The sequence below is a fragment of the Staurois parvus genome, unplaced genomic scaffold (assembly GCF_062004578.1).
Source record: "Staurois parvus isolate SC_StPar_1 unplaced genomic scaffold, SC_StPar_1.0 ptg000287l, whole genome shotgun sequence".
Taxonomy (NCBI): domain Eukaryota; kingdom Metazoa; phylum Chordata; class Amphibia; order Anura; family Ranidae; genus Staurois; species Staurois parvus.
In genome coordinates this window covers 9,771,079-9,798,933 of record NW_028318083.1, presented here as the reverse complement: position 1 = coordinate 9,798,933, position 27,855 = coordinate 9,771,079, and the positions used below count along the sequence as shown (strand labels likewise).

At 40.7% G+C, this 27,855-nt stretch overlaps 1 protein-coding gene across 2 annotated transcripts in view; it reads left to right on the top strand.

The window, feature by feature from the left end:
• The window catches only part of CARMIL1 (capping protein regulator and myosin 1 linker 1), a 401,711-nt gene that overhangs the window by 319,373 nt on the left and 54,483 nt on the right, over positions 1–27,855 (top strand). For both annotated transcript variants that reach the window (XM_089682230.1, XM_089682229.1), the window contains exons 27-29: positions 3,503–3,678; positions 15,367–15,454; positions 26,416–26,565. In XM_089682230.1, coding sequence (XP_089538356.1) covers positions 3,503–3,678; positions 15,367–15,454; positions 26,416–26,565 — 414 coding nt within the window. The remainder of the gene's footprint in view (positions 1–3,502; positions 3,679–15,366; positions 15,455–26,415; positions 26,566–27,855) is intronic.

Sequence of the window (27,855 nt, the reverse complement as noted above, 5' to 3'; positions counted from 1 at the left end):
TACTACCCAAATTGCTCTACATTTTTAGGACCCTTCCCATTACAGTACCCTCTAAATTCTTCCAAGCAGCCCAAAGACAGCTGACCCAGTTTCCCTGGGAATCAAAACGCCCTAGATGCACTACTAATCTGTTGATTCACCTATACTATAGAGGAGGTGCGAGCCTCCCACATCTACATTCATACTATTTAGCTGCACTGCTTGACCAGATATGCTTCTGGTGGCACCCAACTAAGGAAGAAACATGGACTAACATGGAATTCCAATTCCACCCATCATTACCAGAGAACCACCTCTTCCTACGCTCTATCGACGATAGATGCCTTCCAATTAAACACCTTTGTATCAAGGCCTCTCTGGAAGCCTGGTGTACCCTATTATCACACTCCTTTCCAGCCTCCCAGATGATATCTACTCCCCTTAATGTCCTTTATGCTCTAATCTCCCACATTAATCTAAGTAGATGGGAAACCTATGGTGTATATTCCTTATCCGATCTGTGTATAGATCATAACCTAATCCTCCTTCCAGCGTCTTCAAAGTAAATTCTCACTACCCCCTGCTGAAAGATTTACCTATCTCAGAATCGTCCACTGTAATAAATGTACAAATATCCCTTGTACCACCACTCTCCTGTCCCAAGTGTTTCAATTTCTTAACAAATCCAAATACCCAGGCAAAGGAATTTCACTGTTCTACTCCCTTATTGTTGAGTCAAAATTTAATATCAGGACAACCTCTCTGAGAAATTGGGAAGTATTAATGTCCCAATCAATTTTGGATCAAGCATGGAGCAGGGCTTTTACATCAGCTTGTAAATCCTCTCATTGTGCCTTGCATTGGGAATCTTACCTTAAATTATTACATCAATGGTATTTAACCCCAGTCCGCTTATCCAAAATATATCCCACCAGCTCTTCGTAATGCTGGCGACAATGTGGAGAGATAGGCTCCCTCTTTCATATAATTTGGTAATGTAAATCAATTAGATCCTTCTGGAATAGTGTCTTTAATGTGATTTCCAAAATACAGGTACTGTAGTAAGGCCTAACCTGGCATTAGCATTGTTTCATATTGGACTAGACAAATTTCCCCCTGATGCGTGCACTATTATCATTCACATTCTTTATGCAGCTAAAAATAACATCACTAGATTATGGAAATCACTATTATCACCGTCTATATCCAGAGTGATCAGTGATTTAAACATCCAATGCGATATGGAGAAAAGATTTTCCCTTAATCACTTCTCCAACTTCAGATTTATTAGCTCTTGGTCCTTATGGTCACTAAATCCCAGATGTACAGTTCACGTTTGATAGCTCATACATCATGGAGTACAAATCAATATTTTGACTGGTATATGGTTTATTGTGTTAGACTATTTGACTGTTCCTAACCCCTCCCCCCACACACACACACACTTTCCTTATGGTTTTTGGTTGTACAATAATTCTATCAGTAAAGTTCCCTGCATAGGGTCCCCTACCAGATCGGGCCAATATACTACATAAGTTACAGGAATGTTTTATCAATATTTTACCTGTCTGTACAACTGTGAATTTGTTGAAGTTCTTCTTCTTCTTCTTTTGTAAATTTATTTGCAAAATGTAAATAAAAAGAAGTTGAATATAAACTTACCACTGCAGAATTTATTTAGGAAAGTGTAAACCTGAAACAAGGCCTTTTTTGTAAAATTCTCTAGCAATTTCCTGTTCTCACTTTTCTGCACCTTGTTAGAATCTAGCATCTGTTTTGCTATGGAATCTAGCAAGCAGAAGAGATTTATAGAGGAACTACTTGAGAGACAAGCAGCCCACATTATCCTGCATTCAGAATAAAATTAGTTCTTTGTAATGAAAGCTTCAGGAATTTGTTATACCTAAAAATATTTGATAAATCATTTCTGTACAGGTTCTACAGTACGCACTTAAATTAGAAGTAATCCTATTTACAAGAAATTGTAACGTGCCAAAAAATAATTTTCTAAAGTTAGGTCACATTATTATACTGGTCTAATTTATACTTTCAAACATAAAGCCTAGGAAGAGATTGCACATTGGCTTTGATTAATAATGTGATTGAGTCGCATTCCACTGGGAAGAGATGGGCTCTGCAAAACACACAAATCAAGACAAGCGGAACTTTTAGGCCCCTTTCAGACAGGGTGGACCCGCCAGCGGATCTGCTTGTTCAGTGGGGGATCTCTTCGCTGATACCCGCTGAGCAAGTGGATGACAGGTCTCTGTCCGCTCCGGTGCTGCAGAACAGACACAGCCTGCTGTTTTTTATGGGATGGTTGGATGGAAATGGACTGCCTGTCAGTTTCCACCTGACTGTCATCCAATCCTCCATACAGATGGGGAACGGATCCCCATCTGTCTTTTTTTAGCGTACAGGATCAGATCGGATGCTGGCGTGTGTCGGCGAACACATGTCTGTTCCATAGAGCGCTATGGATGGTCCAATCAGGTCTGTCTGAAAAACAGGCGGACACGATTGGACCATCATTGTAAATGGGGCCTAAAGGTGCCAAATACTCAACAAAAGATTAAAAAAGTATAACAAATTTATTGAAAAATCCACATAAAATCATATAAAAACAATGCATGGTTCTTTGCTACAGTGCATAGTCGGTCCACTGATAGCTTAGCCCTCATGTACACATGAACTCCCCTAGACGTTTAGCTGTCCTGGCAGAAGGAAAACACTAAACAAAACACAAACACGCGTAAACACAGTACCGCGTTTAACGCTTGAACATTTATTCATTATATTGGCCAGAGTATTTCCATTAACATGAATAAATGCCCAAGTGCTAACTGAGGCTAGCGTTTAGACGTGTTTACACATGTTTTTGCCACATTTAGCATTTTTTTGGGCAAAGCATTTCTCTCCTGAATGCGATTCTTCTAGACTTTTATTGAGTTGACTTCAGGGACTTTGGCAAACAAAATGCCAAGAGCTCCTAAACTCATGTTTATGTATATGAGGCCTAAAACATACTGCTGTCAAAACACACCAACAGCATAGTATCTCTTGTCTATCTGTGTCATATAGGCTGGGACAAGGAACTAAAGCTGAGAGGTGTTGCTGTCTCTAGAAGGTTCCACCTTCCATGTACTGCAGTGCTTTCAGTTGTGGTAACACCAAAAGTGGCAGAATCAATTTGGAGGCAGCGTCTCAGTCCTCAAATTGGATGTTAGCCCTGAATGAAACCTGAACAAAGATGACTCCATTCTTTTGGAGAGGAAAGCAGATAAAGCATTGTCAAGGGACAAAGGGGATGCACTGGAAACTCTGTGAATGGTAGTAAATAACAGCAAGCATTACACTTAAACATAACAAAATGATGCCATGTCCAAGTTAAGGCACCTTGATGTGCTTTACATAACTAATCCTGGTTTCTTGATGTTATCTTAGGAGTTCGGAATGTATTTGTATCCCCTGGTGGGCAGCCTGATATATAACTTAAGCACTTGTATCTCTCTTCCATCCCTAGCATCTACTGGAGTCAATGGTTGATGCCGCAGAGAACCTCTGTCCAAATGTGATGAAGAAAGCAAACATTCGTGAGGATCTCATTCAAGCCAGCACTGAGAAGATCTCAATTCCTCGACCCTTTGTAAAGAATGTCTTACTTGAGCAATCTGGAATAGATATTTTGAACAAAATAAGGTAAAATTTGGCTTAAACACAGTTAAATTGAAGCAGTATTGAAGTCTTAAACAGGAAAAAAAAAGTACTAGCCTCCCTGAAAGTTAAAGTGTTACTAAACCCACAACGGTGAAATCAGTCTGTATATGCAGTAAAGCATGCTTGTTATATTCACTGTGGAACCTAAGGGGTTAATCCTCTGCATTGTGTAAAAATGTTTGATCCTGATTTCTCTGAACCTCCCCTTTTTCTACTGTCTCCAATTCATCTGCTGATAGAACAGAGCCTTATTTTACACCCTAAATACAGATGTAACACGTCCTAAAGGTGAACTTATCCTTTAAAAACATTGTTATATGTTGATAGAAAAATTATTTTTTTATCCTTCTAAGCAGTTTTGTAGCAGCCTTTTGCTTTATCTAGAGAAACGTTTGCACGAGTAGTTCTTATTGCTGTGAAAAATGCATACAATGACCTGTCAGAGCATTTGTAGACTTGTTAACCTTTTCAGGTAGATAGAAATTCACCAGCTTCAGTAGCCTGTGATTTGTGGTTGCATAGACATATACAGCAGCTTTACAGCCGGCCACAAGTCATAATAAAATAAAAAGTGGGATTACTAGCTCTGGTGCTACAGAATTGATTGCATGACAAGACTGTGAGTGAATAGACAATCCCGTTCTTGCACATGCGTTTTTGATGCATTTGCGGGTTTTTTTCCTTGTTGCTAGGCAGATTAAAACACATGTATCAAAAACACACTAAATGCTTTTCTGCAGCGTCTCCATTGCGTTTTAAAAAGCTCCCTGACCTCTTTTCAAAAACTCACCAGGTGAAAACATGGAGAAGTGAACGTGTCCCATAGGAAATCGTTAAACGGACTCCTGTGCGTTTCCGCAAAACTCTACGGAAAACACATATGTGTGAACCTAGACTAAGATATGTCTAATATAACACACAGGTGTCTTTTTTTACACAAGAAAAGTGTAATCGAGCATGTGATTGAGGTTATACATTGATACATTTTATATGTTTGTGCCCATGGATGAACTTGCATTTTCATATGCAGCACAAAAGCTTTTACTTGAATCTACAATGTAATCCAATAATACGCTTCAGCCATCTGTTCTTGGGTAAACACTTGTATACACAACTCTCAATGACACATTTTATTGCTAATGTTTTGGCCAAATGAAACTCATTTCCTTCTGCAAGTGCAAGTGAATGGGCATGAAAGAGGTCCATGAAGTCCTCATTAAAGCAAAAAAAAAAATTTCTAAAACCGTACAGTCAGGCTCATGATCCAGACAGCATTGCCAAGCTAGGGATGACTGCAGCAGGTCTCAAACATACCTCCAGCTTGTTTGATTGGGCAATGAAGGGGCTCCTGGTACTACAAATCTGAACTGATGCAGAGCCTAATTGATTCCTAGTGTAATCCCTGCCTTTGCTAATATGGTGCTTCTATATAGGATGTTACAGGGGGCCCCGTGCAAATGCTTAAGTGGCTACTTAAGTGGCTGAAACAAAAATTAAATGAGTCTAGTTGAGTCCCAGATACTGATATATTACAGCACAGGGATAGCAGCTATTTGCCTCAGTATTATTTTAGGCTACGTTCACACTAGCTTTGTCAGCAGGCATCAATGAAAATGAAACGCCTATGAAAATTCTGCACATGGGAGCACACAGTGCTGTTCATACTGAAGCATTAGCGTCGCATCACGGCAAAACTGACGCCTCATGTCAAGTCAGAAGGAGTTGAAGCTTCCCATTCAAGTCTATGGTGCCACTCCTGAAACGTCTGGCAGGCGTTTGTGGTGCAGTTGCGATGCGTTTGCGGAGCGTTAATACAATTTAACTTCATTATAGGCATTTGTGTGCAGTTTTAACACGTGGCAAGCGCCTCAAAACCTCGCATAGGGCATTTGAGGAGCGTTAAAAACGCTTGTCAAATGCTATAGGAGCGTTTGGCAAGAGTTAGAAATAAAGTCAAGTGTGAACGAGCCCTTAGAAAGTATTCACACTAGTAGTGATCTGTGCTGGAACTGCCAGTTGTCAGTGAAAGGTGCAGACCAGCACTAGGTCCAAAATCATAACGTAGTACAAAAGCCTTATTTTTTTTTCCATTAGAAACATATCAGTATAGACTAAACAAGCACAATACAATAGAGTGATTACTTCCACCAAAGTCCAGAAAAATATACAATTTCATCTTTTTCATCTTTCTTTTTTCTATGTGCTGCTTTCTCAAACTTCTGATCAGGGGCGGACTGGCAACTCATGGGGCCCCTGGGTAATAGGGGATCATGGGGCCCCTGTGTCCTTGCCCAAACTCAAAAAAGCCTATGAATAAGGTACCGGGGACATCTCATGGGGCCCCCTACTGACCCCGGGCCCTCGGGCAGTGCCTGAGTTTCCAAATGGTCAGTCCACCTCTGCTTCTGATTGGGGAACACATACTCATCACCAGTCACCTGATTGCACTACTCAGGATTATATGTCTCATCTTGTATTGCTTCAACGTGCGTGCACGCATGCCCCTTCATTCATAACATTTGGCTGCCTTGAGGACATTGCCTGCCCGCAGGGACTACACACACAAGACACACTTTTGCTGCTTCCACAAAGAAAGTGATCGACAGCAGATCCAGGGGCAGCACTACTATCCATTGCATCCCTTGGAGGAGGGACAGGAATGTGTCTTCTGTGCGGTGTCCTCTCCGGCTGCTTGTGTGTGTTGGCACTACCAGCGCCCCTAGGTCAGCCTGTAATCCTCTCCTTGGAGCTTGCACAAATGGGTGGCTGAGGTGGGGCTCCACAAGACACTGCAAGGTGACATAGCAACTCTTATATTAATACTTGAATCGCTCGGCTGCTGGGTTTCAGACCCTGCTACATAGCATTCCATATACATGCTCCGTATTAAAGCCTCAAAATGTGACACTTCTGCACTTCTGTCAGTTCACAGATTTTTTTTACATAGGTCAGAGGTAACTCATTCATTGCCTATGAGATGAAACACAACTTTTTTCACATACATTGTTTTTGTTCAGCTTGCTTCGGTCTTCACTGATAATCAGTACACTGTGGTGAGATGCATGTCTACAGATGGGGATTGGGAACAAGACAATCCACTGATTGTAAAGAGCAGGGGTTTCCAAACTTTCACATAAAGGGCCAGTTTACTGTCCCTCGGACTTTAGATGGGGCGGACTGTGGCCAGTTGGAGTAAAAAATTGGTGTCAGTGGGAGTGGACTTTGTCTCAGGCTTGGTGGTCAGTGGGAAAAAAAAATAACACCTGTTTGTAGGAAGAATAGTGTCCCATCATTGGTGTCAGTGAATCAGTGCCACGTCATTGGTGTCAGTGGGGGGAGTAGTGCTCCATCATTGGTGTCAGTGAGAGGAATAGTGACCCATCATTGGTGTGAGGATTATTGCCCCATCATTGGTGTCAGTGGGAGGAATAGTGCCCTATCATTGGTGTCTGAAGAAGGAAACCTACCCCATCATTGGTATCAGTGGAAAGAAAAATGCCCCATCCTTGCTGTCAGTGGGAGGAATGTTGACCCATCCTTGGTGTCAGTGGAAAGAAAAATGCCCCATCATTGGTTTGGTGTCAGTGGAAAGAAAAATGCCCCATCATTGGTGTCAGTTGGAGGAATAGTGCCTGTCATTGTTGTCAGTGGAAGGAATGATGCCCAGTCCTTAGTGTCAGTGGGAAGAATAGTGCTCCATCATTGGTGTCAGTGGGGGGACTGGTGTCCCATTGTTCATATCTGTGAAAGGAAAAATGCCCTGTCATTGGTGTCAGTGGGAGGAATAGTGCCCCATTATTTGTGTAAGTGGGAGGAATGTCTCATTATTGATGTCAGTGGGAAGAATAGTGCCCCATCATTGGCGTCAGTGGGAGGAATAGTGCCCCATCATTCATATCAGTGAAAAGAAAAATGCCCCATCATTGGTGTCAGCAGGAGAAGTAGTAACTTATTGGTGTCAGTGGGAGGAATTGTGCCTTGTATCAGTGGGAAGAACAGTGCCCCAAGGGCCACATATAGGCAAGCAAAGGGCCGCAGTTTGGAGACCACTGATATAGGGGAACATGGTATAAAAGTGATCAGTTATAGTTCCTGTATGACTGCAGACAGTGTGATTGTGAACAAAGTACAGGCGGGGCCTATAATAATCACTCTCATGACACAGTAAAACAAAATGCACCATTACAAGGTTACTGTGTTAGCAATGCCTGTAGTGTTCAGCTATATTAAAATAGGCAAAATGTAAAAATTGCAGTTATCACTTACAGTGGAATTATCGGTTACATGGTACACCCTAAATATGGATATAACATGGTTTAAGAGCTTAATCCACGTGGGTATATGTGTATTTTCTGCTCAGAACTCGGGTTCTTTCTGGCTGAGCTAGCAGAAGATCTTATGTAAACTACGTGCCTAAAGTACTCATGTTTAGACGCCTACAGTTTTTAGATGTGTACAGCTCTTCTAATTTCTAATCGTTTGTGTGTTCATGCGTTTACATGGGTTTATTTGCATTTACACGTGTTTAAGCAGATTTATGCAAATACATGTGTAAATCTGCAGCTGTGTATGGCCATGGATGTAGCTATGTTGTCCTTTTTTTTTTTCTTTGTGTGTGCAGTGCAGATTTTCGCTTCTAGATGCAGTTGCACAGCTTGTCTGAGCAGCTGTTGCATCCCAATTGACATGAATAGGACTGCCTGCACCAGGATGCATGGAAAACCCACGCAACCCCATGCAGGCAAACACAACCCCCACACAGGTGTACGCTATAGTACATCCATGTGAATGAGGCCATAGTCTTTTACCTTCATTTTTTTTTTTTTTTGTAGCTTCTAGTGTCACCTGCCTGCTCATTAAACAATAAATCAACATAATTACACTGTTAATCAATTGTACCAGCTCCGAGCAGACATCTTAAGTTGTAATGTAATTGGGGTCCAGGAGTGGGAATATTCCTGAGAACAAACAGCTGGCACGATTTGTTCAAATATGAAGGTGCCTGTTGACATAGCAATTGTTGCCCAGTCTTTCAAAAATCATCTCATGAATAGGGGTACTTTTTAGCCTGTGTTCAGTCATAGCATCTGATCATTAATTGCCTGAATGGATGACTACTCCTGTCTTCAAGATCTTTAAAATGGGATAATGAGATTTCATAGAATATTCTCTCAGGTTATTCTTTTTTTTATTGTTTTTTTTTTATTTTACTCCAATACATTCAGGCTTAGAGCCAGCTATGTGCATTTGTTAGCCATTCGTTCATTGTTCATCAGCAAATTTAAACCACAGTGAATAAAAAAAATGGGCCAGATATTTTTCATTGGCAGCATTAGGCAGTTTTTTTTCCAGTGAGTGCACTCACAAAGGATATGAATATTTCATGATTCTTAAAGTGTCACATCAGAAATAATAAGATAAGATGTGAGGATTTTCCTCTGCCTTTTCCATTGCTGCCTCCAATGATAACATGGAGCTTATGGGTGCTTTGATGCTGATTAAAGGTTCAATCCTGAACAGCTGACCTAAAAATTGAGGCTTTAGTAGCCCAGCTTTCCTAAAGACCCTTCACTCAAGATTTCTGAGCTTCTATGGTTTCCTATACCTTAACTGTGATTTATTTTTTTTTCCAATATAAATGAAACACTGTAGTTCACAAGTGTCAAACAATTGTTACTGCATCCTATTCATATCAATCATCCTGGAAGAAGACACCTATCACATTATGCATGTAAATCTAATTAATGGGATTGATTTACTAAAGGCAAATAGGTTGCTCACTTTGCAAGGGAAAATACAGTTTGCAAGGGAATTTTCCCCAGAGCTTAGTGAATAAAGTGAAATTTTACTTTGTAAAATGTAACCAATCACATGCAAGGAAAATATTTTAAAAAACAGCATTTTTCTTGCACCTGATTGGATGATGGAAATCAGCAGAGCTTCATCACATTCACTAAGCTCAGGAGCAAATTCTCTTGCAAAGCGCAACAACCTTTGCAAAGTGAACAGCCCATTTGCCTTTAGAAAATCAACTCCAATGTGCAGTCTGTAATTCTTTACACATGTTATGGCAGCAGTACAGGATGGTCAGCCACAACCCAGATATCCTGGAAGAGAGGGCCTTCTAGAAGTAGAAAATCATACATCAGAACTCTTGAGGACAGGCGCACCTGCTATATAGGGTTCCCACCTCATCCCTTTAAAACGGAACACATATTAATTACACAGGTTCTGTGGCTAATTTGAGGTGGTAATAAACTTATTTACCCCTGCTTCACATATCCGTGTTCCTGTGGTCCACGTTTTGCACGGGCACGAGAGCCCATTCATTTGAATGGACTCCCGTGCCCTGGGACAAGCAGGGAAGAAGTCCCTGCACTTTCTAAAAACGCAGCCCACACGGGAACTTTGGTTTCCAGTACGGTTTTGATTTCCAGTGCGGGTGGCGTGCCATTAGAATTAATGCAGCCACCCGCGGGTCCGCATTCTTCTATGCAGGTGGTGCAGCTGCATGGATTTTTGTGCGGATCTGCAGCGGCACCACCCGCACATATGTGAACCTAGCCTTGGTGCCTTATCTGCATTAAATTAGCCTCAGAACCTGTGTAATTAATGTGTTTGGTTTTAAAGGGATGAGGTGGCAACCCTACTACTATATGCAGTCAGTGTTTCCAAGCACACAACACAACTGTCTTGGATTGTAACTCATGATACCATTTTAGCTGCTTTTGTTGCTGTGCTGAATATAAGCGCGCATATGTGCATTGGATTGAAAGCGTATCTAAAACCAAAAACAATAAGTTAATATGTTGCAGCTTGCTTGTCCTCAGATGTGGCGTCTGCATTAGGTTCCTTTTTTTAGCATTTTTTAAAAAATTTTCACTTGATGATCCTGCAAATAACACACTTGCCTGTCCCTTCGTGTCTATACTCATTTCTCCACTGTATCTATGGATGAAGCCATGGTTGTCATATAAGCTAGACCTCATATATGCCTGCCTTTGTTCATCTAGTTTCAACAGTAAAGAGAGTAGTAAATGATAACTGCCAGAAATAAAGGATATACCTAACTTGCTGACAATGCACATATAGTTGCATTGAAATGGTAAGCAGTGTTGTCAGCCCTGCACATGAATTATGCATCTGGACTACCAGCCAACATGTTGATGTTATTTATGCTAGCACAGTACCCTCTCTCCATCTATTAACAGTTTAGTTGGGAGTGGGACTGCCTGCATGTCAAAGAAGTACAGGAAATGTCCTTAAAAAAGGTTGATCTACTCCAGCCAGAAGACTCCTTACACACTGATGAGGAATGATGGATGAAATAAGCATGGCATTTGTACTGAAAGTTAAACTGATTATAAAGGATTACATGTTATATTTACCTGCTCTGTGTCTATAGACACTCAGAGCTCAGCTGCCCCCCCCCCCCCCCAGCTCCTTCCTCACTAGCTGTGATTGACAGCAGCAGAAGCCAATGACTCCCGCTGCTGTCTCTGAGCCAGAGAGGAGGGAGAAAGGGGAGAGAGCCTCTGCCCTCGTGCACAGCGCTGGAGCGAGATCCAGCTCAGGTATAGGCAGTGGTGTATTTAGGTTTTGTGCTGCCCTAGGCAACACAAAAATTGTGTCCCCCCCCCCGAAGGAGAGAGCCTGACATTGATCAACAACACTCCTGCCCATCCCCCACCTGAGAGAGCCTTCCACTCAGCGAGAGAGGGAAAGACACTTACCTTCACAGCTCCAGAGTTGGGCTCTCCATACACCATCAAGCAGCCTGCAACCTCTCTCAGATCCCACCTGGTCCCCATGCCGTATGTGTCCCTTCTTCCGGGGGGCGGTGCTGCCCCCCTGAAAAATGCCACCCTTGGCAAATGCCTTTTTTGCCTTGTGGTAAATACACCTCTGGGTATAGGGAAGGGGGGCTGTAAAAAATGTATTTTCTTACCTTCATGAAGAGAATGCATTAGGGTAAAATCATTCAACCTTTAGAACCAGTTTAAGATAACATGCTGCATATGAAAATTGTGTAGGATGGTTTACTCCTACTTAAAAGAGGAAATACAAACAAAATAAATTGTTCTACTTAAAATGCTGCTGTATTCATGGACATACCCAGTCTTTCCAGACCGTATGGCCACCTCCTGACTTGGCACTGTCCACAAGCAGCTTAACTCTTCATTAAGACACAGAAGTTGATTGCAGCACTATTTTATTTACCTCTAATTGCAATACAAGGCATGTCCAAATTTCCTAAGCCCTGTGTCTGTGAAATAATAAGACTGACTGAGGGACCATGGAAGAAACTGGAAGGATCTATCTAGGACTGTACTAACTAGCACTAAAAAAGGGGAGGACAGGGGGAGATACCAATTCACATATAAAATTATAGTTCACGAAGCTGCCACTAGATGTCCGCATACCACAGAAAAATAAAAACCTCATGCAATTCAGTAAAACACATAAAATTACATTTATACAACAACCATCTCCCAACTTTTTTTATATATATATATAATTCCCCCACACTCCAACACCTTCCCCTGAAGATGTATAAATCATATAATAGTGAATAAAGTGTTAATAAACCTAATATCCAAAATTTAGTCAAAAAAATCCCTCAAAGTCATTATCACCAAAAGAGTAATTATCACCAAAAAAGTAATCAATGTCCACTACAAACAAAAATAATAGTCCACTCCAAAAAGATGAACAGCACTTCTTTCAACGCATCCACCATCCACATAACATATGCCTATCTCACTCCAGGAACTGTACGGGCCAGATCTCCTGTGGATCAAAGGTATATCCTGATACCACGACACCCTCTAGAATCCTCAGGTACTCTGCTCTCAATGTCTCCAAGAAAGCAAAAAGACCAACATAGTATAATACCGCCAGGCTAATTAACAATATATACTTTATTCACAAACTGCTCACATTTATATAATAGTAAAATCGCTCTAAAGCAGTGGAAGGAACCTCACAGCCATCCGGAACAGCGTCCAGCGTTTACCGGAACCGGAAGTCGACCGGCGGCCATTTTTGACAAGGGAAACGAACGTGTAGGAGTTCCTGGACGCTGTTCCGGATGGCTGTGAGGTTCCTTCCACTGCTTTAGAGCGATTTTACTATTATATAAATGTGAGCAGTTTGTGAATAAAGTATATATTGTTAATTAGCCTGGCGGTATTATACTATGTTGGTCTATTTGCTTTCTTGGAGACATTGAGAGCAGAGTACCTGAGGATTCTAGAGGGTGTCGTGGTATCAGGATATACCTTTGATCCACAGGAGATCTGGCCCGTACAGTTCCTGGAGTGAGATAGGCATATGTTATGTGGATGGTGGATGCGTTGAAAGAAGTGCTGTTCATCTTTTTGGAGTGGACTATTATTTTTGTTTGTAGTGGACATTGATTACTTTTTTGGTGATAATTACTCTTTTGGTGATAATGACTTTGAGGGATTTTTTTGACTAAATTTTGGATATTAGGTTTATTAACACTTTATTCACTATTATATAACATAAAATTACATACAATTACATAAAATATACAGAAATAATTACACATATAATAGTCAGTCTGTCACTTGCTTTAACATATCTGTTGTTTTTTTTCCTGACTGCCCCCGTAACATACTTCTTATTACCTTTTGATCCTGTCAGTAGTTACATAATTTTTCCACTTCTTCTATTAGGGTGGCAACACAGTTCATTCTGCAGTGAAATCACACAGCAGTGTTGTCACACTGTAGACAGGTCATCTTAGACAGAGACATTAGGAGACGAGTAAAAGCTTTTTGCAGCTCTGGGATTCTCATTTCAAATCCCAGCCAGGACATATGCATAAAGATTGCGAGTTCTTCCTGTGCTTACAGGGGTTTCCTCTGGGTACTTCAGTTTCCTCCCACACTCTAAAGAATGGGCTAATTGGCTCCTGTCTAATCTAGGCCTAGTATGTATGGAGATGAGAAAGGGGCCTGAGATTGTAAGCTCCTTAAGGAAAGGGGCTGAAGTGAATATACAGTATATAAAGCACTGCGTAAATGGTAGACGCTACATAAATGCCTGAAAAAAAAATAACCACTACTTTAGTTGTTCCGGCAATACTTTCCATTTTCTTTTAGACAAAATGTCTAAATCATATGTGTAAAATGGGTATTGAATTAAAATTTACAGAGGTCCAGTCACTAACATTTTCTTCCAGCTGAGGTCTGAATTGCATGTTTGATTCTTAATGGCATCTTGGAACATCAGCAAATGCCGCACGTGCAGCGCAATTTAAAAAAAAAAAAAAGGGTCAGGGACTTCTTTTTTTTTTGCATTTCTGCATGCAAGACAGCCCATTGAAATGAATAGGCTGCCTACATGCAGAACATAGGTAACAATGATGAAAAGCTAGCCTCAGATCCTTCAAGTCACAATCCTGTTATTATAACAGTGTTCTCAGACCCCTACCGGGAACGTCACAACCCCACTCCCTTTTTACATCACAGTTCCGTCCCCTTTACATCAAGATCACACCTTTACATCACAGTTCCGCCCCCCCCCCCTTCACAGCAGTGTCTTCAACCCCCTCTTCACATTACTCCCCCCATTAATATCACCTCAACTTCACATTCCTGTCCTCTGCCTCCTTTATATCTGCGCCCTCCTCTTTTACATTACTGTCCTCAGTCCGGCTTCATATCACCCCCTTCACATCCCTGTTGTCACCCCCACCCCACCCCCTCTTTCAGATTTCTGTCCTCTGCCCCCCTTTATTTCAGCCTCCTCCTTTAAATTCCTGTCCTCACCCCCCCCCAATTCCTGTCATCTGCTCCTCCCCTTTATATCACCCCCCTCCTCTTCTAGATTCCTGTCCTCTGCCCCTTTTCACATCATCCTTTGCTTCTCCCAAAGGACAGCGAGAGTCACATCAGTCTAGAGCAGACATTGGAGGCAGGACAGCTCCAGATGGAAGGTGGGAGCTGCATAACTTTTCCTGGTAACCAGCAGGTGATTGGTTATTTGCAACCAATCATCTGCTGTTTAACATGAAATGTTAATGTGACAGTTCCCACCCTCCATCTGGAGCCTCCAATATTCGCTGTAGACTGATGTGCCTCCTGCTGTCCGTCCGGAGCTGTCCTGCCTCCAATGTCAGCTAGATGAGGATGACAGCAGCTGAGCGAAAGAGCCAACTCTTAAATGACAGGACTGTGGCCGGTCCAGATGGCACAGTAACCCGGTCCACATCCGGACCGTGGTCCGCCATTTAGTGATATCTGGAGTAGAAGATGATTGTTGTGAGCACCTTTGGCAGTGTTGTGTTCTTTGTCCCAACTGCCACTTATGCTGGACAGTTTGGCTTGTTAAAGGAAGTGGGAAAAAATAATGGATCTACTGGAAGGATCAGCCGATAATTTAGAGGAACTTGGAACAATAACAATTCCAGTGTTAACTCTCCAGACTGCAGCATATATGTTTTTTTTTTTTTTTTTTAACTTTGTCCATCACACTGCTTTAATTCTAGCTGCCAGCTTGGATTTGCCTGATGCACAGAAAGTTGAATCACAGTGCTTGTGCACATAGATCAAAAATTGTATTCATTTCTACTCTGAATGTGTGTAGAAATTAGTTCCCCTAACACCTGTAATAAGCTTATGATATATTTTTTTCTTGCAGTGAAGTTAAACTTACTGTAGCATCTTTCCTTTCTGACCGAATAGTTGATGAAATCTTAGATGCGCTTTCAAGCAGCCATCACAAACTGGTAAGTATGTTTCTTTCTTGTTCATTTGTTTATTTGTATGTTTCTTTCTTGTTCATTTGTTTATTTACAATGAAAACCTGACCATGTTATTTGTGTCTCTGATTTGAAGTGAATCTATAGCCAACACTGTTTTTTTTTTTTTTTGTATCTTGGGATAGAGTGGGGAAGGGTTGGAACCCCTGTCAACATTCCCCTCTAGGTGACCTATGTATTGTGTATTGTATGGATTTTGTTAAACTTTGTTGCAGATTCCTACCTTTTGTCATTCTGAAGAAATAGCTGTTTGTCTGTTTCCATGTCCAAAGCGAATGTGAATGGAAGTGACTTTATAATTGTCAATCAGCTGCTGCACTTGCAGTCTTCTAATAAGGAAAGTGGCAGGGTCTAAATCCTGTTAGACCTGATTTCTCTGTGCGAGGATCTCACTAAAAACTACATTTTTGATGCAGAGGATGCCCAAAATCTGATTTGTGTTTTAGTGCACACTTCTGGGAGAATCAGTAAGCCAATCACACAAATGGGAAATAACATTCCTTGGGGGCATTCCGTACACCATCTGTGTACACAACACCTCCAGGTTGCCATATTACATTGCTTTCTAAAGAAAATTACAGTGCTGCAGATTGAAAAGGAAATGTCATTTGTAATAACATTCAATTACAATATGATTTGTGTAACAATTGAATATGGTATATTTTTTATTTGCTATTTTTTCTCATAAAAGTGGAGTTACTCTTTAAGTACTGCTCATATAATATGGATATATTGTTATACATGATTGTTTTATAGTGACAATATATTACACAGTAGTTTATTGCACCTTTAGAATGAATCACATCACTGCCTACCCCAGAGAATCCTATAATCTCATGCCATATCAGAGTCATGAAAAACATAAATAATACACACAGTAGGGTTGCGTCGCTCAGAATTTATTTACCTGCCAGTGTAGATTTCTAACAGAGATCTTCAAAAACTAGAGCAACAGGACACCATTGTTTATTCAGTGCACAAGTTACTAAAAGGCATGCAGCACTGTATGAGATTTGTGCCATTATTTCCAGCAAAGTGTCTGCACTTTGCAACAATACGGTCAGGAGGCTGTCATTGCTTGCCTGTCGCTGTAACGATGTTGGTTGCCTGGCTATCATATTGGCCCTCTTGCTTTAATTTTTTTAATACTCTATGTATTTCCGCATTTCCAAAAATTAAGAACAACTATGAATCAAACATCACACCATAACGGTAGTTCATAACATAATTTCCCATTAATTAAAGTCCCAAATGGTGAAATAAGTGCCCATGCTTGTGGTCCAACTTGATTATGGTGCTTCATTTATTTGGCTAATTTTAAGTGCTCCACAGTGCTCAAAGGTGCCCCACATGTACTCACCCTTGGCAGATGACCATCTATTTCTAGAGTGGTCTATAGCAGTTATATCCAGGTCACTGTAGACTTATCACAAAAAGAACAGGAAGGGGAATCCCATAATGTAAAACCGTAATGTATTTTATTGTAGAATATATCTATAGAAAAACACTCAAATAAAGTGCCTCTGCCTGGCACCTAGTGTACTCAGCCTTATGTATGTGTATGTAAGCCGCTGTAGTAAACGCTCCTCTGAGCGGCGTGCGTTCCATACGCAGGAAGTGACGTCACCGGAGGTTGTGTCATCAAACCTTGGCGCGTTGCGATCAAAGATAGTCTTCAGGAAGTGCCTTGTACATGTATGTGCTGCTCTCATCCTTCACTGTCTGTGCGCTGTTTGCCTTTCTAAATCTACGCATTTGTAGCTAGAGTGTTGTTTACAATCACATGCAAAGTATTGTGTACCTAATTTCTAAATGAATTTATGTACAATACTGTATGTTATTATACATATCTGAATAGTCTGCTTATTAACCGCTTTCCTGCCGCCCTATAGCAAATATACTGCTACAGGGCGGCAGGGGTGTGCAAAATCATGTGTATATATACACGTGATTTTGCATTTCCGGTTAGGGGGCACGTGCCCTACCCGTGCTGCTATTTGCGGCCTCAGCTGTCAATCACCGGGTCCCGGCCAGTGATTACTCTCCGGCACCTGGTGATCGAGCAGGTTTACCGATGGAGGGAGAGAACTGTAAATAAACAAAACCGTTCTCTCCCCTGTCAGCTCCTGCACACTGATATGCATGGCTTTGCATAGCAGAGCCATTTATAGCAGTGTGCTTACAATGACGCACACACAGTGCAAAATCAAGTATATATACTTGCTTTTGCCCACCCGTGCCGCCCTGTAGCAGTATTTCTGCTATAGGGGGGATGGGAAGCAGTTAACGCAAAGGGTTAGATCCACTGAAGTCTAATAAAGAACAACCCAATGGTAAAATAGGATTACATGCATTCGTTACAAAATGTAAACATTAAAAGCAATAAAACTACCACAGGGCCCTGTAAAACTTTAGATAATAATTTTTAGGACCTGTTGCTATATTCCCATTTCGGTCTTACTTTAACATTGTCTATACAATAAGATAATTCAATGTCCACAAATTCATGAAAACAATCACTTCATAGTTATTATTCTTTCTTTTACTTTTGGTAATTGTGTATGCTGGTAAAGATTTTTTTTGTGTAGAGTGTTCTTCCTGAAAAACATGTATAAACCCTTGAGGCTCCTCAATCTTACACACACCAATGCTATACCTTGGCTGCAAAGAAAATAAATCAAGCCTCTCTGTGTTCCATTATTCTAACACATATACTGATATCATAATATCTTATTTGATCTTGCATGTGTATTATTCCTATATAGAGGAAAATCTCATCATAAACGGAAATGAGTTACCGGAGGTTTACTTGGATTGATTGACACGTACAAGTTCAGTGATATGTTTTTGCAATATAATTCGAGCCCAACAGAAATCATACTACAGGTTTGATTTGCAGCATCTGACAGCTCTACTATCCAGTAAACACAAAGCCGGTACATTTGTTTTTCACCTGGAAGACCCCTGTAACCACAGAGATGTACAGTGGTGTTTGATGGATGCAGCCTCATTTTAATATGTATGCTAATGGTCATATTTGCGTTTTCAAACCCTCCCATAAAGGCCAAAGTGAAGTTATCACTCTAGTGCAGGAAGTCTGTCCCGTTATTTGTTTATTCTACCTTACATGAAACCCTGCAGCACTGTATAACTCTGGAATGTACATTGCACTCGGGTAACTGGGTCATCTAGTGGAAATATCTTATTGAAGTCCCAAAAAGATACAATAAACCATCTTATGATTCAATTTGCCAGCAGCCGACTGACTATACCTACAAAACTGGAATATGTAACAGTTTCTAGCGATCATATGCATAAATCTAATTATAGCCTTCTATTACTCATTTTTTAGGTACGTTCTTACACAAAAAAGCTCCACTTGTTTAAAACTGTATTTGTAGCAAATAGTGTAAATGTTTCAGTATAGTAATGAGCCTTCTATATAGCAGCTATTAAATTAAGAGTTTATGAGGAGAAGGTGAGACAATGAACATAAGACCACTGGGACACGGAGATTTGGTATCCTTCAGTGACTGCTCTTAAGTAATTCTTACAGAGGATATGATGCTTTTAGACAGAAGGCCCAGTGGGAGAAGCAGCTCAGGACGTGATGCGTCTGTCTGAAAAACAGCTCATGATCTCTCATTAAAATATATGCTGTCAGTGCTTCTAGGTACTTTACACAGGTTCTAACATTACACTGAAACCTAATAATTTGATTTAATAATATACATTCAAAGCTATAAGTTCTCTGAGGAACATGAGTCATATACAGTGTGGGTGTGTGTATGTGTGTGTGTGTGTGTATATATATATATATATATATATATGTGTGTGTGTGTGTGTGTGTGTATATATATATATATATATATATATATATATATATATATATATATATATATATAATGTCGGACATCACTAACCTGATCAATCACTGTTTTTGGTAGAAATGATATTTCTACATGGCAAATAATTTACTAGCAGGTGTAGTAGAGTAATAGAAATCCAACAGACCCAACAGTCATGACATGCATGCTGCTGATTCTATGTCATTGAATCACTAATTGAAAGGGGCATGTTCAAAATAATAGCAGTGTGGAGTTCTATTAGTGAGGTCATTCATTCTTTGAAAAACAGGTGGCAATTATTGCCCTTATTTAAGGAAGGAAGGCAGCAAATGTTGTACATGCTGGTTACAGTGCATTTCTCTCTGGAATTCTGAGGAAAATGGGTCGTTCCAGACATTGTTCAGAAGAACAGCGTACCTTGATTAAAAAGTTGATTGAAGAGGGGAAAACATATAAAGAAGTGCAGAAAATGATACGCTGCGATATATAAGCTATATATATTACACACACACACACACACTGAGATCAGTAGGTCTGGAGGCAATTCACTCTAAGGTACCCAAATCTTTGTGAATTTAGCAGGGTCGGTTCCGGCTTTATAAATGTGCTGGTGGAGGAGCGGGGACCTTTCCAGAAGAATAGAATGAGTTTATAAAAACGTAGCAGCCAAAGCTAAGCTGTACTCACAGACCAAGGAGTAAAGGGCCTAGCAACAGGGCCACAGTAATTTTAGGGACAGCAAAGCTCAAGCATAAGTGAATGAATATATGTATTTGAGTCCGGTATTCTTTTATCAGGGAGCAGGACCAAAAAAATGGAATAACTCTGCTGTATATATTTTATTAAATGTTAATACATAAGTTAATTAAGCAGAATCTGCAGTGATTATATAACCAATACTGTGAGTATAGGGTGAGTACTAAGCTATATCAAATATGCACTCTTCCCCATCCACAGGCCTGGATATGTGGATGGTGAAGTATTTCCAGAGTCTCCTGAAAACTTCTGGTTAACAATTTTCTGTAACTTATTTCTAATTCAAGCCAAAAATTTTACATTTAGATTACAATCACTTACTGAAGTCTCATGAGCATTTAAAAATTTAAAGTAGAACTATAGGAAAAACTTTTTCTTTCATTTTGGATAGAGTAAGGGATAGAGTAACCCTTGTCAGAATTTTTTTTTCCCCATCTGTGTCCCATTGCAGAGATTTCCCTTCACTTCCTGTTCCATAGCCAAACCGCAAATGCAAGGAAATCCTTGCAAACTAAAGGAAATTCCTTGGGGACCGCCAGGTTACTAGAACTAGTGGCCCCACTTGAAGATTTCCCCTCTATTACTTTTCTGTGGATAACCCAAAATGTGGAATTTTCTTTTTTTTTTCACTTTCACTGATAATGGTATACAGTGAGATTCTCCCTCTCTCTATTTATCCTAACAGGGGCAAAGACTGGAATAAAAACTGACAGGTGTTCTAATTCCTCTGCACTCTATCCAAAACTTAAAAAAAAAAAAAAGGTAACAAAGGAATGTGCAACAAATTCCTTTGTTTTACTTCTTCCTTTCCTGTGTGTCAGCTACTTCCCTGCCAGAAGCCCAATTTGTGAGCATTCCTATTGAGTGCATGCAAAGCTCAATTGCCAGTGCCTATTCATAGAAAATATTTGTAAATATTTCTGTTGTCAATATTCTTAAGATGGAAGCAGACAGTAGAGTAATATATTGTGCACAGCACAATGTGGCGCAAACCACAAACAGAGGTGATCACTGATCCCCCCCCCCCCCCCCAACTACATAACTATCAAATGGGTATTGCGGTTGTGGAGCTAAGACAGAGCTCATGTACATTTACTTCCACCCCAAACTATTGTAAGCACGCCTGTGGATATATTTTCCCTGCAGTCTCTCTGACATACCCCCTTCCTGTGTAACAGTGTGGTCATGGGTAAGCACTTTTATCATAGCTTATTAATCGTTCCCCTTCTACAGAGCAATATGGTTAGACAGCAGTGGGGGAAAGTGGGCATTGCTGACCACTATGATCTCTAGGAGACAAAATGGGACAAAGAGCGCTTAGTCTCCTTCAGGACAGAGCACAGAAAACTATTGAATAGTGAGACTTCTTCTTTTCCAACCTGGATACATTCTTGAACTGTGGATTGTTGTACTGTTCCTTTTGCAGTTAATTACCCGCCAAGTGGCCATTTTGCCCATTAATAGCTGCATACCCAGCTGTCCCTCCACAACGCTGTGGTGTGGGAGCTCAGGCACTAAAATATGATGACCCGCTGCTGATTCTGCATCAAAATCTCTGTAATGTATCATTCTTGCATGCATCATGGGAACAACAACATTTAATGCCTCTTTATATACAGTACATCATCTGTGGTTTCATAAGGCAGTAATAGATTGGGGAATTTCTGAATCAACACCAACTGCTAGTCAGCTGTAACCTTGATGCACGTATTTGATAGATGTAAATGTCATATCACAATAAATACTTATTGTACTCAACACAGGTATTTCCATGCTAAGCACCTGCTTGGGAGGGTGCCAGGAGCTCCACCAGAGGCAGATCGAGCAACATTTGACCTAAGCGCCTTTGGTTTGGTATTCAGCTCAACATTATTGATAGAGCAATTAAGACTCATTTATCACATTGATACAATGAATAGACACTAAACACATTGTAAAACAAAATAATTAATTTTGAAAAACAGAAGCTTTTTCTGTTTCTGGCAAATATTCCGAATGTATATACAGATTTAACATCATATCAAGGTAAACATCTATAATAACTGGGTGTAATGAGAAAAAGAAAAGGTTCCAGAAACCAACATTTTTAAACGATGGCACCATACAATTGGCTCGTTATTAGATATTGGAACAAGATACAAAGAGACACAGGCTGGCACAATGACTAGATTGTGGCATAAATACTTACACTGATTCTCTTTTAGCATATTTATTTAGTAGGTCTTTTATACATTGTATATATTTCATCAACTAAGCATTGGTGGTTAGAGGAGACAATTGATATTGTTGAATGGATGTACCATCTGTATTGTATTCTAGCACCAGAAAATTCAGTTTAAAATTGATCAGATGCCTTTTTATGCGCTGGTTAAAATTAAGTCAGTTGTTCATTATGTTACTGCACAATTGAAGGTTTGCTCAAGGTAAGAGTCTGAAAGTAAATATACAGTTCTTTTTTGCTGAGGATTTATGTGATTTTGCTTGAAGTGTAAGAGGTTGTCCATAATGGATTATTACACTGTGTAATTATTATTCAAAAATGTAAGATGAAGAGTCAACTGGTGAGAGGATTAATTTAAGGTTTAACTCCAGCAAATGGCTAAATCTACATATTTGTGAACTGTCTTACCTGCAGAAAGGATATGTAATTTAGTTTAATCAATCTTCTGGTAAGGTAACCCGCCATGCTATCCATTAATTCTGTACACTGTACGTCCAGAGATTGGACAAAGAAAGAGCAACAGTACATTGATAAAGGCATCACTCTGCTTTCTTCTTCTGTCAGGATGATCGAAGTGTGATCTTAGCAACATGGATAGATGGATAGCAAAATTCAGTGGAATGGAGTCTGATTGGCTCCAAGTTCTCCTTCTATCTCTCTCAACCTATTTGCTGCTGTGCAAGGGATTTTAGAAAGTTGATTATCAGTATAGATCTAGCAACGTTCATGACTTGTAGGTAAAAATACATTGAACTTTTTTTTTAATGAACACTTAACTGGATTAAATTGCTTTTCTATATCTACCTGGAGTTTAATTTTAAAATTGCCTAAAAATATGAATTACATTCTGCTTTCACCAAGGCCATTATATCAAAATAACCAGTTCTACCCAAACATAGTCACCATTAAAAAGCTAAATGATCATGTCATGCTCCCCTTCCTTAACCCTTTCATGATCAGAGATGCCCAGGCCAGATTTAGAGGCACCAGCATGTATTCAGTTATGTTAACAATTACTCTAATTTGCATCCCTACCTCCTTTTTATTCATATTTGTAAGGACATTTTAAGTATTTTATTTGGAACACTTCCGTACACAATTGTAAAAATGCAAACAAAATGCAAAAGAAAAAAGAAAGCATGCAAATTTTTTACACGGTTTCACTTTTTTCACTGTATTTTTACTTTTATTATTTAAATTGATTCTATGTTGCACTATTGATACATGGCAATGTAGATAAACAATGCAACCAGAAAATGGTGTTCATCTGCTTACTGAAGGCTTTCATATTTGTCAATAGAGCCCTCAGCTTTCATGTGATCACTGTCAGAGCTGACGTAGTGATCACATACAGTGGGGCAAAAAAGTATTTAGTCAGCCACCAATTGTGCAAGTTATCCCACTTAAAAAGATGAGAGAGACCTGTAATTGGCATCATAGGTAGACCTCAACTATGAGAGACAAAATGAGAAAAAAAATCCAGACAATGACATTGGCTGATTTGGAAAGAATTTATTTGCAAATTATGGTGGAAAATAAGTATTTGGTCAATATCAAAAGTTCATCTCAATATTTTGTTATATATCCTTTGTTGGCAATGACAGAGGTCAAACGTTTCCTGTAAGTCTTCACAAGGTTGGCACACACTGTTGCTGGTATGTTGGCCCATTCCTCCATGCAGATCTCCTCTAGAGCAGTGATGTTTTGGGGCTGTCGCTGGGCAACACAGACTTTCAACTCCCTCCAAAGGTTTTCTATGGGGTTGAGATCTGGAGACTGGCTAGGCCACTCCAGGACCTTGAAATGCTTCTTGCAAAGCCACTCCTTTGTTGCCCGGGCGGTATGTTTGGGATCATTGTCATGTTGGAAGACCCAGCCACGTTTCATCTTCAATGCCTTTGCTGATGGTAGGAGGTTTGCACTCAAAATCTCACGATTCATGGCCCCATTCATTCTGTCCTGTACATGGATCAGTCGTCCTGGTCCCTTTGCGCAGAAAAAGCCCCAAAACATGATGTTGCCACCCCCATGCTTCACAGTATATATATTGTTTTTTTGGATGCAACTCAGCATTCTCTCTCCTCCAAACACGACGAGTTGTGTTTCTACCAAACAGTTCTATTTTGGTTTCATCTGAACATATGACATTCTCCCAGTCCTCTTCTGGATCATCCAAATGCTCTCTAGCAAACTTCAGACGGGCCCGGACATGTACTGGCTTAAGCAGGGGGACACGTCTGGCACTGCAGGATCTGAGTCCCTGGCGGCGTAGTGTGTTACTGATGGTAGCCTTTGTTACGTTGGTCCCAGCTCTCTGCAGGTCATTCACTAGGTCCCCCCATGTGGTCCTGGGATTTTTGCTCAACGTTCTTGTGATCATTTTGACCCCACGGGGTGAGATCTTGCGTGGAGCCCCAGATCAAGGGAGATTATCAGTGGTCTTGTATGTCTTCCATTTTCTAATTATTGCTCCCACAGTTGATTTGTTTACACCAAGCTGCTTGCCTATTGCAGATTCAGTCTTCCCAGCCTGGTGCAGGTCTACAATTTTGTTTCTGGTGTCCTTCGACAGCTCTTTGGTCTTCACCATAGTGGAGTTTGGAGTGTAACTGTTTAAGGTTGTGGACAGGTGTCTTTTATAATGATAACAAGTTCAAACAGGTGCCATTGATACAGGTAATGAGTGCAGGACAGAGGAGCCTCTTAAAGAAGAAGGTACAGGTCTGTGAGAACCAGAAATCTTGCTTGTTTGTAGGTGACCAAATACTTATTTTCCACCATAATTTGCAAATAAATTCTTTCCAAATCAGCCAATGTGATTGTCTGGATTGTTTTCTCATTTTGTCTCTCATAGTTGAGTTCTACCTATGATGCCAATTACAGGCCTCTCTCATCTTTTTAAGTGGGAGAACTTGCACAATTGGTGGCTGACTAAATACTTTTTTGCCCCACTGTAGTTGAGATCCTATCTGGTTGGTTACTCATCATCAGTTGGGGCCTGGCTGTTACAGGATTGAGTTAGCTTCTGGACTTCAAAGGGGAGAACACATATTAAGGTATCCTTTGCACAGCATATCTTACAGGGGAATGTTAATTTAAAAAAATTATAAAATGACTTCTATATAGTAAAGAACTTTTGAAAGTGTGCAAGGACCTTCACTCTATAGGTATATATCCCCCTCCAGTACAATCTTCAAAAATGTAAAGTGATTGTAAATGCTCTTATTTTTTTTACTAATTAAAATAACAAACATGCTACACTTACTTGCTCTGTTTAATGGTTTTGCACAGAGCAGCCCTGATCCTCCTGTTCTCAGGTCCCCTGCCTGGCACTCCTGGCTCGTCCTCTCTGCTTGCTATGGAGGCACTTGTGTGTTCTCGCTCCCAAGTCCTGCTCTGTATGTCCATTGACGCACAGTGTGGGGCTCAGCCCCATCCCCCCACTCATTCTTCACCGGCTGTGATTGACAGCAGCAGAAGCTCCTGCTGCTGTCACTGAGCCAATGAGGAGGGAGAGAGCTGCTGCTCTCATGCACATCACTGGATCAAGATTGGGCTCAGGTTAATATAAGGAGGGGCTGGGGCTGCATGCAGAAGGTTTTTTACTTTAACGCATAGAATGCATTAAAGCGGAACTATACTGCACCTGTCTATTTTCTAATGGTAGCAGCGTAAGGATTAAAAATAGCCAATGTTGATTGAGAGAGTAAAGTTCCACTTTATGGCAAAAAACCTTCTGCTTTTAGAACCACTTTAAAAGGAGCCTGGAAGTGGATCCACCCTATTGGTACCTATACAACCCATTGGTTCTATATGTTAGATTCACATTCCTGCCCTATTCCTTCAGGGACTGGAGATGTGGGCAAACAAGTCCAAAAGAAGACTTGGACTAGGCAAAAATTGGTAATGAGGTATGTGAAACTTCTGTTCTAAACATACCCTCCCAGTGTTGGTATATTTTGTTTATGTAAAAGTAAATATTTGATTGGATCTTATAACATTTATGTATCATAGATGATCCGTTTCCTGTCATTAGTATGTTTTGTACTTTAGATAAATGTACTGTAGTGTATGTAGAATATTCAGTGTGAACTCTCTTTCAGGCTGAACATCTCACTAAGCGTGGAAAGCCTCTTCCACATCAAGAGTCTCTCGAGATTGAGACCTTAGAGGAGAGACCCACCAAGCGTTCCACCATTACGATTGAAGACATCACAGAGATGGAGCGGCTGGAGGATTTAGACACTTGCATGGTGAGTGATATTTACTGACACTGGTGACCACTGGTGAATATGGCATCCTTTGTAAAAGTGGTTGGTTTTTAAAGGGTGTTTAAATGCTTGAAAGCAAGCCTATATTGACAAAAAAAATTAGGCTTTTCCAGGGACTGAATTCCCCACTTAAAAGACAGATGGCTTTTCAATATCATAAATTCTTACACGCTGATGTGCTTTTCCTCCAGGAAACGCACTTCCCGCCAAACTATATTTCCAAATTCTTCCATCACTACTACCCCCACTTTTTTCTGGTAAATGGACCAGGTATGACTGGGGGAGTAGCAATTTGCTTCTCTAAGCGAATATCCTTTACCCTAGGGAAACTGATCCCAATGGTCGGCACCTGACTTTAGTGGGACACCTAGAGGGCTCCCCGGTCACCCTCGTATCCTATTATGCCCCCAACGCGGGCCATTTACCCTTTTTCTGGCAGCTTTGTCATACTGTGACCCCTGATTTGAAAGGAGTGGTGTTATTTGGAGGTGACTCCAATGTGGCATTGGACTCCATCTTTCACAGAACTAAGAGGCCTTTGGCCTCCACGAAACACTACCAAAAAATTGGTCCAAACTGGCTAAAATGTTATATTATTACTGTCTGATCAACGTCTGGTGGGAGCTTAACTCATCGAGGAAGGATTATATGTTCTTCTCTGTACACAATACCTATTCTAGAATAAACCATTTCTTTACGACACCTGCTGCAGTATCCATCTTCCATGCCAGCAAAATCGTGGAGGTGCCCTGGTTGGGCCACTCTCTGCTCTGGATTACATGTGACACCCTGACCAATCCTAGGGGCCCGAGCCAATGGAGGCTGAATGACTCCTTTCTGAGTAACCCCTCGATTTTATTTGTCATAGAACAAGACATCAAGGAGTACTTCACCCTCAATGACTCTGAAGCCACCTCTCCAGTGAATAACTGGGCTGCTCACAAGGCAACAATCAGGGGCTATTTGATTCAAATAGCTGCCAGACCAGACTCACTCATAAAAGAAAGACAGAGTTGTCCGACCTACTGGCCCAACACAAACAGAACCCAGAACTGGACTTTAGGGATAAAATGTACACTATTAGATTGGAACTGAATCTTTGTCAACTAAGGTAGAAAAAAGGCGTTAGGTGGTCCCAGACTTCCTTCTATATGTCAAAGGCTAGGCCGGGTACAATGTTGGCCCGACAGCTCTTGCCTTGACCCCATCGCATTGCGCTCCCCAAGCTTAGACAAACTAATGGCACCCTAACCCAAAAGATAATGGAGAGGG